This window comes from Lepidothrix coronata, unplaced genomic scaffold (assembly GCF_001604755.1).
Source record: "Lepidothrix coronata isolate B3197 unplaced genomic scaffold, Lepidothrix_coronata-1.0 Scaffold93, whole genome shotgun sequence".
NCBI classification, from domain to species: domain Eukaryota; kingdom Metazoa; phylum Chordata; class Aves; order Passeriformes; family Pipridae; genus Lepidothrix; species Lepidothrix coronata.
Window position 1 is genome coordinate 2,636,133 of NW_016690273.1, and position 12,484 is coordinate 2,648,616.

The 12,484-nt window shown below is 40.8% G+C and overlaps 1 protein-coding gene across 3 annotated transcripts in view; it reads left to right on the forward strand.

Annotated features, from left to right (window-relative positions):
• The window catches only part of LOC108500703 (OX-2 membrane glycoprotein-like), a 15,532-nt gene extending 3,168 nt beyond the window's left edge, over positions 1 to 12,364 (forward strand). For all 3 annotated transcript variants that reach the window (XM_017821874.1, XM_017821872.1, XM_017821873.1), the window contains exons 2-6: positions 1,069 to 1,150; positions 1,887 to 2,213; positions 2,839 to 3,105; positions 4,944 to 5,054; positions 10,063 to 12,364. In XM_017821874.1, the coding sequence (XP_017677363.1) occupies positions 1,093 to 1,150; positions 1,887 to 2,213; positions 2,839 to 3,105; positions 4,944 to 5,050 (759 nt within the window). In that variant the 5' untranslated portion in view covers positions 1,069 to 1,092 and the 3' untranslated portion in view covers positions 5,051 to 5,054; positions 10,063 to 12,364. The remainder of the gene's footprint in view (positions 1 to 1,068; positions 1,151 to 1,886; positions 2,214 to 2,838; positions 3,106 to 4,943; positions 5,055 to 10,062) is intronic.
• The last annotated feature ends 120 nt before the right edge of the window (positions 12,365 to 12,484 follow it).

Genomic DNA, 12,484 nt, shown 5'->3' on the forward strand with positions numbered 1-12,484 from the left:
AACTTTGAACTTGCTACTTTCAAACTGTATAAAAGGCTATGTTATTTCTGAGCTCGGCGGAGTGCACTGGGGAGAACACCTGCCCCTTTGCATTCCCCGGCCGTAATAAAGGTGCTTTTCAGATTGGCAGAGGTTTCTTTGAATCAATTGTGTGAAACCTTTTATCTACCCCATTGTGTGCGTGATGGTGCATTAAGGGCTTTAACGGATCCCAAAGCGGTGACACACAGAAGGCTGGAGTTGAAAACTCTGCTTGCCTGCAGGTGTGACACGTCTTTCACTGCTTTATAAACACTTCTTTAACTCGGTATTTTCTGCTTGCTATGCTGGCCCTTGATTTCTGCTTGTTTTTAGGAATATCTGTCTGAATTTCTTATTGCTTAAATATCTGGCTACACTCTATCTGGCAAATTCTTCATTGGGCTTGTTGCTGATGGATCCTTGTTTCCTGATTTTTATGCATCAGAACTTGATCTCTCTTTGTGCTTGGTAACTAGAGAGTTGCATCAGGACTGATTTTAGCATAATGTGTTCAGAATTTAAAGGCAGGCTACTGGTTGTGTAAGCATTATGTACACTGGGAATTTGTTTTAAATACTTACTTTTTCTTCCTGTCCTTCATTTATTTGTTCATCAGCCTTCCATTCTTAATTGGTGTAACACAGAAAATGCTTTACAGTCAATTTTCTCTTCTGTTTTTTGCATGTTGTGAAAATCTTTAAAAGGTTGAGATTTCCTTATTTCTTGACAGAAGATGCTCCTCAGATGCATCAACTGGTTTTGCAGGCATTGGCAGAAAACCTCAGTAGTGGGTGGAGTGTGTTACAGAGATTTTGTGCAAAATAATGTTTCTGCTTGGATATAATGCCAGCTTCAGTCAGGTCTGCAATTCAGTTATGTTGTGGCGATATCAACCGAGGGAACAGGGCAATGAGACCTGTCAAATCTTGCTGTCTAACCCCAGATTTTTTTGTCACACGATACTGTTAATTTTTGCACCCTGAGGACACGATAACACTAGAAGATGGTCTGTCATTGAGTTACTCATCTCTCCTTGTTTTCCATCAGGTGAAGCAGATTTCCTCTTCCAAAATGACTTTCCGATTTCTGGTTTTGTGTCTGGCATGTTCTGGGCTTGGAAAGGCAAAGGGTAAGTTGAATTTCCTGAAATCTGCTTGAAAATTGTTGGGGAAGTAGTTTCAGATTCCTGAGGCTTCAACAGTCAGAGTAAGAGATAAAAGTAGCTGCAATCCAGATTGCTGATGCTGTTAAATACGTGCTGAGGCAGAGACATGGTGCTGGCAGGTGTGATGTAAAACCTCCCAGAGCAGCATTTAGGGATGGCAGCATCTCATAAATATGATGACACTGGACACTACTGTTCACCTGGGTTCAGTTTCCCATCGTGGAGCCTTTCCTAAGGAACAAATCTCTGTTTTTCTTTCTCTCCATCTCACATGTGCTGTGAACTCTAAAACTACGTGGTCCAGAAACTCTTCTTAAGCCATGTTTACTCCTCTGAGAATGGCTTGGTGTGTACTTCCCTGATGCACTCAGTCTTCCTCTAGCTCTTAAGAAACAAAAATTGGGTATGTGATGAATGGGAAGACAGGAGCTGACTTAGTGAAACTGGAGAAGGAAGTCTGCAGGGATGGGTACAGAAATAGGGTAAGTCTTTTTGCAATCAAACAGTTTAGAAGAAAGCCAGAGCCTCAGGCAATGTAAACTGTCAGTGATTTCTAGGAGTACTGAAGAGAAGGACTCTTTGGTGGAGGAATGTAACTGGAGGAGCTGTTGTGTCTGTGGGTAATCCAGGCCTTAGAATCAGCATTAGGCTTCTGAATATGTGTAATATCTGCCCCTTTCCCTATTTTATGTCACTGCAGTGGTTCCACAGGCTGAAGAAATTCAAGTGAGAGTGGGTGACAACGCCCCTCTGAGCTGTGCCCTGACAGAACCCATGGATGTTGTGCAAGTGACGTGGCAAAAGGGCTCTGAAAAATCACTTAAGAATATAGCTACATACAGTAAACTGAAAGGACTGAGGATTCACAAGTCCTATCAAGACCGAATGAATTTCACAAGTCTGGAACTCAATGAGACAAGCATCACTTTTTGGGACACTACAATGGATGATTCAGGATGTTACCTGTGTCTCTTCAATACTTTTCCCTCAGGCTCCGTCTCTGGACGTACCTGCCTGAGTGTCTTTGGTGAGGTTCCCTGCAGGGATATGTTTCTGGTGGAATAAGAGGTATTTTCTCACCCACAGTATTTCCTGGAGCAGATTCAGGAACTGCAGGAATAGGAGCATCCCTTGGTGGAACAGGATGTAGAAACAGAGCATTACTGCTGTGAGCAAGACTCTGGGGGTCATATTCAAGCCTGTTGTGGTGGGTTTGGCTCTTGGTTGTTATTCCTTGATTAGCAGCTAAAAAGCAAGGAATGGGATCTTTGTAAGCCCTTGGGCAGTCCCAGATGGAACTTGGGCAAACCAACATTGCCTGTTGCTGTTTCCTCTCAGTGCCAGCAACAACTCCGGTGCTGTGAGCTGTGCCATATTGGTAGGGAATTATCAGATGGGACCAAGAAATGGTTTTACTGAACAGATTTCACTTAATCTGAAATCCAGGTATTAAAATAATGTGTTCAGGCATATAACTTGAGTACAAGGGAAGGAGTTTTGAGTTCTGGAGGGAACCTGACCCAGTGAGCACTTCTTTGGGCTCAGTGTGAATGCAGTAAGCTTTGCTCTGGTTCGTGATGGTCAGGCTGCTGTTACTGCCTGTGAGCAGGAGCTCGTTGTGTTGATGGATTGTCTCATTTGTATGTTGGAAGGTCTCAATGCATCTGTCCACTACAACATTTCTGAAGGTCACTTGGTAGCCGTCTGTAGTGCTGTTGGCTTCCCAGAGCCCACCATCACCTGGAACGACTTGTTCGATTCTGCTCCTACACAGGAGGTGGTCAGTCACGCCAGTGGGGTGGTGTCCATCACCAGCACACTGCACGTCTCCAACCCCCAGAGGATCAGGGCCCAGGACTTGATCTGCAGAGTGAACAACACAAAGGAAACCAGGGAATTGCCCGTGAGAATTAACGGAGGTGGGTGAACAGTGAAAGTGTTCTCTTGGCCTCCATGTTTGGGTAGGAATCTGCTGGGAAGAGGAGGGGGTGAGATGTGTGTATGTCAAGCAAGAAGAAATAAAATCCTATTTGCATTTGTTGCTGTCTTTGAGACAGTGACATACTGGAGTCCTATCAAAGAGGAGGGGAAAAAAACCAAACCATGGGTTTTAGAGGCACCATGTGTTTTGCAGCAAGTCAAACTACAATTTTCATGCATGCCTTCATTATTTAACAGCCTAAAAATAAATATAAATATATCACCTGATATCTATCCAGATGAAGTAAAAACTCCATGGGTCGCTTAATGGACACAGAAGTGGGAGTTCTGAAATTTGTAACAAACTATCTCTGAACCAAAAGCTTGGCTTCAACTTACCACATGCTTTGTTGTGTTTTAACCTGTGTATTTTTAATTTAAAGAGTTTAGAAGAGAGCCAGAGCTTCAGCCAGTGTAAATCAACATAACTTTATTGATTTCTGGGAGAACACAGCAGAAGGACTTTGCACTAGAGATGCAGGAAAGAAGGAATAGTCGTGGTGAGGAAAGAATAGTATTTCCAGGCATACAGGGAGGCAGCCAGTTGAAGATGCTTGTGTTGGGTTTATGCAGACATCTTAAATACCATGAAACATCTGAATACCTTGTAGTATTTTTATTTCTTCTTCCAACATTCTGTTCTGCTGGAAAGACTTTCACTCCCGTTCTGCAGGTGAGAAAGAGAAACATTAAAAGCTGAATTACCATTTTTAGTTCATACCGAAGCATTGACTTGGGATATTTAAAATTCATGTGTCTCCAAATCCAGAGCCTTAAAGGGGAGACCACTGATAAATTACGAAGACAGGAAAAGCAGCACGTAAATGTGGGTTAATTCTGAAATCAGATGCTCAAGAAGTGATTGTTACAGGAATAATAGTACAGAGCAAGATCTGACTTAATGTCTTCACTCTAAAACTTAAACTTCAAATCAGTTCTTAATTCTGAATTATACTAATTGAAAAAGCATGCTAAATGTTTCTCCTGTCTGAATATCAATATTCTTTTGTTTTGGCCTTCTGAAAAGAAAATATGTATCTCAAAGCAGGAAACTAAGACTGTTTTTTCTTGCTAGGAGAATGAAAAATCAGCTGACAGCTTGTTATTTTAGCAGTATTATATTTTAGAGGATGATAAATTCCAATGAATAGATCCACCTAGCTTTGTTAAAAAACAGAATAGTGTTGGCTTGATTCAAATACATTTTATTTCATAAAGTTTTCCAGGTAATGTCAGTGAACTGGGCCTTTGTATTAACATTTTTGATTAATGGCTGTTAAAGTGGTTAACCAGGGAGGAATTTATGCTTAGGTGTTGGGTAGAGCTATTTGCAGGCCTGTCTTCTCTTCTGAAGGTTAATGCAGCCTTTTCAACAGTGATAATTGTTTAAAGGTAAAAAGAATAACTTCTATTTTACAAACAAAAAGATAAAATTCTGGATGAACAAACAAACTCTTCTGAAAGCATTAAGACTTGTGTGAAGTTGTGCTTATGTGCCCATGGCAAGCACTGTATTGAGGGGGGGAATGGCAGTTTTCTTGGCCATGATTGACCATGAGCACATCTTCTCACATTTTCTGCAGGCAAGTGGTTTTGCCTTTAAGGATTCATAAATTCACTCTCTGTTTTGAGCAATTGCTGCTTTTGTGTATCTTAGCAATGCTTTTCACAGTATCAGAGGAAGCATCCTCATTAACCAGACATCTTCTTGGGTCTCTTTGTTTATTTTCTTTATAAACCAGCTTCATTTGGTGTGGTTTTTCTTTTGTTTTCACAGAAGAGGGACCCTCATTACTTTGGCTGCTGATTATTGCTGTGATCGTAACTGTTGTGGTAGTTGTGTGTTTGCTGTTCTGGAGGAAGAAAATCTGCAGGAGGTGTTAAAGTGGTGAGTCCCTGATGTGTGGAAACCAGTGGTTTTCCCTCAGGGGAAGAGTTTTCTGCTGGTTACAGCACCATTTTTAAGACAAACAGGGAGATATGGTGAGGTCTGCTCAAATTTGGCATAAGAGTCTGCATCCTAATGATGAACTAAGTAGAAATTGCAGTCAGTATAATGTCTTTGCATGTGGAATGACCTGTCATGGATCAATTCAACTGTCTAGTCTTAATTACTAATAGCAGAATAAAAAAAAATAAATTAGAGGAGTGGGGAGGCTTCAGAAATCACAGAAATTTGATGTTCAGTGGTAATTTCTCTGACGTTCAGCTAAATCAAATGCTGTGTTTGGCTTTAAATTCTACTGATGTATTTAGAAACACCAGCACACATTAGCTCAGTTCCTGAATAGTTAGATACTTGCTTCCTGATGATAATGTGATATAAAGTAATGTTTCCAGAAATATCAGATCTGTCTGTTGTGAACTTAAACCTAGAGTGTCTACTGTTGAGAGGGGTTGATCTAGTAAATCTGCTACTGCAAAAGTTTTCCCAGAGAAGAAAGAAATGGACACTTCTCACACCTCAGAAAAGTTCTAGTTGTAAAATATGAGCTTTCCATTGTTCCTATAAACAAGTAGAATTGTTTGGGTAAATTAGCTGAACAGTGTTTACTAGGGGGTATGAGTTTCTGTCAAAGTTTATCAACAAAAGCAGGACTTTAGCAACTTTTTTTTGTGAAAAGCAGGACTTGAGTGAATTGTTTGTGTTCCTTCCCATTCATCATGGGTTTTGATTAACAAACTCCAGGATGTGACTTCTACAGTGATCTTGGAAGTCCTTCAGTCTCTGTTCTTCTAATGCAGTCTAGTTTTTATCAGCCTTAGTCTGCATATTTTCAGTTGTTTTTCAGTCTTGAGTTCTGAAAATGTCATGCAATGACTTGGCTCCAAGAGGAGCTGCATAAAGGCAGCATTACTTTATCCAGAGCAACTTTGGCTATCCCTTCATACAGTGACCACCTTAAAGAAATGGGTAGTCCATTTTCCTAATGTACCTTTGTTTCCTGAAGTCCTCGTTAATTAGTTTGCCGTAAAACTCAGACAGTAGTGCAGTTTGATCACTCTATCACAATCTGGTTTTTTAAAATTTTTTTAATACTTTTTTTATCCCCAGGATGCTCTTTTATGCCTGTTCCTAGGGGTTACTTAATATTTATCTTGCATATAATTACAACTGTCATTTCTCTGTGAATCCTTAGAATACCTGTGGAACTACAGCAATTTTCAACACTGTATTTCAGTGTGTTACCACTCCTCAAACACCATATTGTAATGAGGAAATCCCCTAACACTCCTTAGCTGTGGATCCTTCTCTGTTTTTGTGGTGACTTGTTTTTTTCCCCCGAATTATCTGTGAGATATGTTTATGATTTTTAAAGTTGTAGTTGATTCCCCCAAGAGGCAGTAGCACCCTGCAGAAAGCCCTTTTCTGGTTTTATCCTCTATTGTGCTCAGGTTGGGTCGGAATGAGGGGTAGTGCACACGTACATACTTTTGGAAGGGCTTTTTGTAACCTCACAACAGAAAGCAAATAGCACTGGCTGGAAAATCCCACTGTATGTCTGGGACTTTAATACTGCTCTTCATTCTACAATAGATAACAAGCACTGCCTTTGTAGTCTTGTCAAGTTGCCCAGAAAGTAAAACAGCAGCTTTTTATCTGAGTGGCTGGGGACACTTCTGTGACAAAGTTGCTTCTGCTCTTGAGAGTATGATTAGTTTTTTCTTTGCTTTTCTATTTGTTATTTCCTTCCTTTTTGTGGTAGATACTTGGGAATTAGGTCAAGAGCTGGGGTTGAAATTTGATGTCCCACCCCTCAGGCATTTGCCTTGTGTACCAGTTACAGAGCACACATGTGTTTTGTAGCTCTCCCTGAAAGCATCCCGAGTGAAGTGTCTTCACAATGGTTGGCAAAAAGTCACTTATTTGGGAACAAACTGAGCGGCCTTTGTGGCAAGTGGAGATGGAAAACTCATATTTTCATCTCTGACAAGCGAGGCAAATTTAGCTGTGCCTCTCACTCCATACAAGTGCAATGAGCTGCAATGAATCAGCAGGCAAAATGTCACCCACCCTCTCTCGGTGCTGCTCTTATAAAAAGTCACGATTTCCTTCCTGGCTCAACTAACAGAGCTAATTTACACCAATGTAAAGCAGTCACTTAACAAGCCAAGAGCCTGGGTTGAAGCAAAGTAAAGCTTTATGAGCCTGAATAAATTCCTGTGCCTTACCTGCCCTTCACATGTCTCAGCCTGCTTTCCACAGCATCACTTGCTTATTTCAAGGCTTGCAGGATACTCTTATTTCAGCCTGGCCAATTAAAAAGCTTTATAATCACTTCTCAGGATGTCTGTAGGGGGATAAAATTCCACATATGCTTTTTTTTCTGGGGGGCTTGTGGTGACCTGCAACAGCCCAGGAAGGGCTATTTCACCAATGCATAGAAAGGCCAGAATGATTTCCTTGGCTTGTTTTGTTTTTAAAGCATTGGTGTGTTGATGTCTCTTGGGCAGCTTATGCAGGTTTTGACGTGTAGAAAGGCTTATAAATAGTCAAATGTATGTCTGTGTTTAAAAAAGCTATAGTACCAGGACAGAAAAATATGGGGCTTGTTAATGAATAGATATGATGTGACCTAAGAAAGCTGGAAAAAGAAAACTTGAGGAGTCATAGAACAGATTAGGTCAGATCAAAAATTCCATTCTGCAGAAAGTGCCAGCATAGAAATGTTGTTGGGGGTTTTTTTCCTGTTTGGAAATCAAAACCTTCAGGTTTTCCTTCAAGTGGAAATTTTCTGGAATTCAGATGTGAGCAGCGTTGTGCCTTTGTCAAAGGTTGGACTTGATGATCTTGGAGGTCTTTTCCAGCCTTAATGGTTCTATGTTTGTGTTTGAACACAAGCAACTGCCTGTATTTCAAAGAAATACTGAACCTCAGCATGCGTCATAGTTTACAAAAGTACTATAAAACAAGTTGAAAATACCTTTTTGTTGCCAGCTGGAGATCACTTGATACCCTGAACAGGAATTTAAGATGCCCTGATTGGGTTTTTTTTGTTCTGAGTTTTGGAAGTTGCTACAAATAGTATAGATTCAGGTTTGTTAAGTGACAAATAGCAACTTGGCTGATCAGCTGTAATACTGAGGTACCAGAACCCCAAATTTTGGTGGCCAAATATGTCCTGAAAGATGGGAAATAAGTCCTGTGCAGGAAATTCCAGTTATTTAGAAAACTTGACAAAAACAAGAGCTTTCCATTGCTGTGTTGATAGTAAAAATAGCAATTAATTCTGGAAGAGCCACTATAGCTTTATTCTCTTGTGTTTATTCAGTTTGGGGAAGTCTTTGTTTCTAAGCTTTGTCTTAAAATTACGGCAATTCCTATTTTATCTTATGACCTGACTTGTTTCTTCAGTGAATTGCTTTGACATACATCTGGATTTATTGTTAGTGAGAGACTTAGTAGTTGAGAACAACATAGCTGCTTGCCTTTAAGAGACTTTTCAGAATAATTTTTCCAGAAAAGACAGGCTAAATACCAGACTTTCAGATGATAAACTCAGGACTTATCTCCCTCTTTCATGAGACAGATGGATCTAACTCACCCTACTCACCGAGGAATGGGTGTCTGGGAGTCATGTCCCAGCTGAGGAGGCTCATTTTAGACTTTCTTGGTTTCCTCTCAAGTGTGGCTTTATCATGAGTAGGAGATTTATATATTTATCCTATTTTTAATTCTCAGAAAAATGGCAAAAAAACATGTAGTGAATATACAACAGCCTCATTGGTTTACCCTTCTTAACACTACACAAAAAAAGAACAGAAAACAAACAAAAACTCAGACAAACCCCAACCCAACTCCCTCAAAAACCACAGAGTAAAAATATTGTAGCCAAACAGACCAAAACAGAACTAATGAGGGGGGGAACTAAAAAAAAAAGCCACCCCTCATTACAAAAAATGCTAGCAAAGAGGTAATTCTGCTGTCAGCTGCCCACCAGGTTTCCCACAGACATAAATATTTTGCAACCCAAGTGAAGATGTTTTTGGGTTTCATCATCTGCTGCTTACAGACAGCACCTTTTCCCTAGTAAGTCACTCAATTTTCTGTTCAGGATGATAAATAAAATAAATCCTGTTTGTTGCAGACAGGATGAAGGTGGTGGTGTAGGAAACATCCCAGAGGTTGTTGTGCCTGTCCAAGGGAGAAGTGTTGAAGTCTATGCTGCTAAAATGCTGTTTCTTTGCAAACAAGGAGGCTCTTACTATGGGTGACTAACACAATTTTTGTCCTGTCCATCATATTTGTGCTTTGTATATAACCAGAAAACTAAATGCAGCTGAAAGGGAAGAAAAATAGCACTCCTGTGATAAATGAATAGTTACCTCACTGTTTCAATTCCTCATTCACTTCCTTGGCAAGAATTATTTGTATACTCAGTTCCAAAACACTCTGCAAAGTACTTTGGCTGTATGAAGGGTTATTAGACAAGGAAATGGAAACCTCTTTCATATTTTTCTACATGAAAATCAAAGGTGCCATATGTTTTGTCCCTGTCTTCAAAGCCATGTGATGGTAGTGTTATAAATTGCATCTCAAACATCAGAATGACATTCTGAAATACCAAACTATTTTTATGCTCCATATAAAACCTTACTGATTTATCCTGGTGTTTTACCCACCAGGAAAGTGAGTTTGCTTTTCACAGTTTACAAATCCTTTTAGGGTTCTGTGTATTTGTTATTTCCCTGTCTTATCCAGAATTCTGCAGCATGTATGACTTCCAGAATTAAAAAAAGCAGGGAAGGTCCTACAGTTGTTCACCAAAGGGCAGTTTTGTGACTGTTGTTCCCCACTTTCCCCATTGTGCATTTCTCTCCCCCCTTGCCCTTGAGGCAGCAACACGGTGGCCACAATTCATCCTTTTCCCTGTTTTTTTTCCTTTGTTTTCTAGGATCCTTGAGGATTTCCATTCACCTTCCAGATCATCAGAGCCCAGCAGCCTGAAGTCAGCATTAGAAATAGTGATTTGACTGGCTGGAAAGAAGCAGCAAAAAAAGGAAGAGATACATACACTGCCCTATCTAGACACTGACTTATCACTGAAATGACTAACACAATGTTTTTTATTCAGTCTGGACCCTTAATCTTAAGGAGTAGGATCAGAGGGACCACTTAGTCCTCTCCTGCTGTGCCAAAATCTTCTTTGCTCGTGCCACTCATGGTACTGCTGCTGTGAAAAATGTATTTGCTTTCTTCCAGTTGAGATTTGAAAACACCCATGGATGGAAGCTCTGCAGACTCTCTGGGGACCCTCTTGCAGAGCCTGATTGCTCTTGTAGTAGAGAGGGGTTTAATTTTTGCCAACCTCTGTCTGCAATTTCACTTGCAGCAACTCTGAGTTCATTGCCTTCTTCCTGTGATCTGGTTTTCCTTCTCTTACCCAGCTGTTCCAGCTCTTTTTCCTCAGTGAATGTGTCATTGTGCCAAGGACAGTATTGCTTAACTTTCTCCAAAAACACCTTCTGGACTCAAAACCACAGGACTCAAGGCCACAGGAACTCAAACCACACTGAATTTGTCAGAATTACTGGGGAAGAGCAATAGGACTCCAGGGAGGTGACAGGTTAAAGAAAGTAGCAGCCATGGTTGGGAAAGAAGAATTATATGTCATTTATATATATTTATAAGTATATAAGTATTGTACTTTATTTGACCTTTCTAATCCTGGGGTGGGGTTTCTTCTTGGTTTGGGGGTTTTTTGTTTCTTTTGGTTCAATTTGTTTTTGGGGTGTTTGGTGTTTTTTTAAAATAAGTGAGGAGGAGTTGGAAACAAAGCCCAGTAGTGTAAGCATTGTCATCTCCACCCCTTCTTTCTTTTTTGCTGTCATTCTCTCTCTGGTTATTTTCCAAAACAACTCTGTTAATACCAAATCCTACTCCTTGCTTTGCTGTCAAAAGCCGTGGACTAACTTCCTCCATAGTTCTGGTGGTCACCTTGTGCACTGTTAAAACAGTCTTCCCTGCCTCCATCCGTTTGTGCTGTGTCTGTTTGAAGCCACATAAATCACCAGAGGGCATTATTCTGTGCTGGGCCTTGTTGTGTGGGGTGTCACCCCGTCAGCTCGCTGTCCTGTGTCCCTGCTGTGGGTGGGATGATGTCAGCAGGAGGTCTTACAGAACCTGGATTTGCTGATTTGCCCGGATTTCGGTGGCAGATAAAGGCGCTGCACTTACTCTTATGAGCTGGCCCCTAATTCTGCTCCTGCCCCAGGTTGTGTTGGAGCTCCTCTCTCCCCCACCACCCTAAGCTGGTCCTCAGTGCCTGCCCAGGCCTGCTGATCTGGCCATTTCCAGGCTTAAAGTTCCAGTTGCCTGAGCTCCCCTGTGCTTGTTTTAGTTGGGATAGAGTTCATTTTCTGTGCAGAAGGCAATATGGGGCAACTCTCCTGATTCTCCCAGCCCTCCCAGGAGGCTGTGAAAGCAGCTCTGTGGGGCTTAGTTGCTGCCTGGGGTTAAACCCTGGCAGCCCCTGAGCACCTTCACAGGGTGAGGGTTACCAAAGCCAAGCCTACCTCGGGGTGTACATTTAATGGCCCATTTTACTGACAGGATAGATGGAAGGACTTTAGGGGGTCCTCTGGTGATTTTTGTTCAGCCGAGGAGTTAAATGTTTAAGGTTTTCCTTCTGTCTGAATGTCACTGGATTGGGATCACTACCAGTACCATCTTTTGGGTTTGATCAGCATTTGTTTGTGCACCTGAAATACTCCATCTCTCCGAGTGTGTTGGACTTCCTAAGTGCCTTTTATCTTATGCTTTTTATGTCATATGTTTACCAAGAGTACAGACAGTCGATCTCAAACACCTACAGAGAGGATTTAGGAGATCCAAGACTTAGGACTCAGTGTTAGAACCAGTGTTCTGTTGTTTCCAGAGCAGTGATAAAACTTTGTGTGTGTGTGTGTGTGTCAGTGTATTAGTGAAGATGTGAGGGATGACATTTGCTCTACTATTTTAAGTGCAACGTGGATTATTTATTTATATATTTTACTTTTTCTAATAAAAAAATAAATGTTTTCCAGCCAATACATCAGCTGGTCCTTTTTTTTTTTTTTTAACCTCCTTGTTTGGGATTCCAGAAATGTTTCATTGCAATTTGGGCCTTTTTTTGTAGAATTGGTTTGTATTTTGCTTCCTTTCTGTACAAAAAGTGGGACTTTGGGGCTTTTTTTAAGGGTGTTTTGGGGTATTATTTTTTGTCTTTAAAAAAAAAAAAAATTTTTTCCAGCCAATACATCAGCTGGTCCTTTTTTTTTTTTTTTTAACCTCCTTGTTTGGGATTCCAGAAATGTTTCATTGCAATTTGGGCCTTT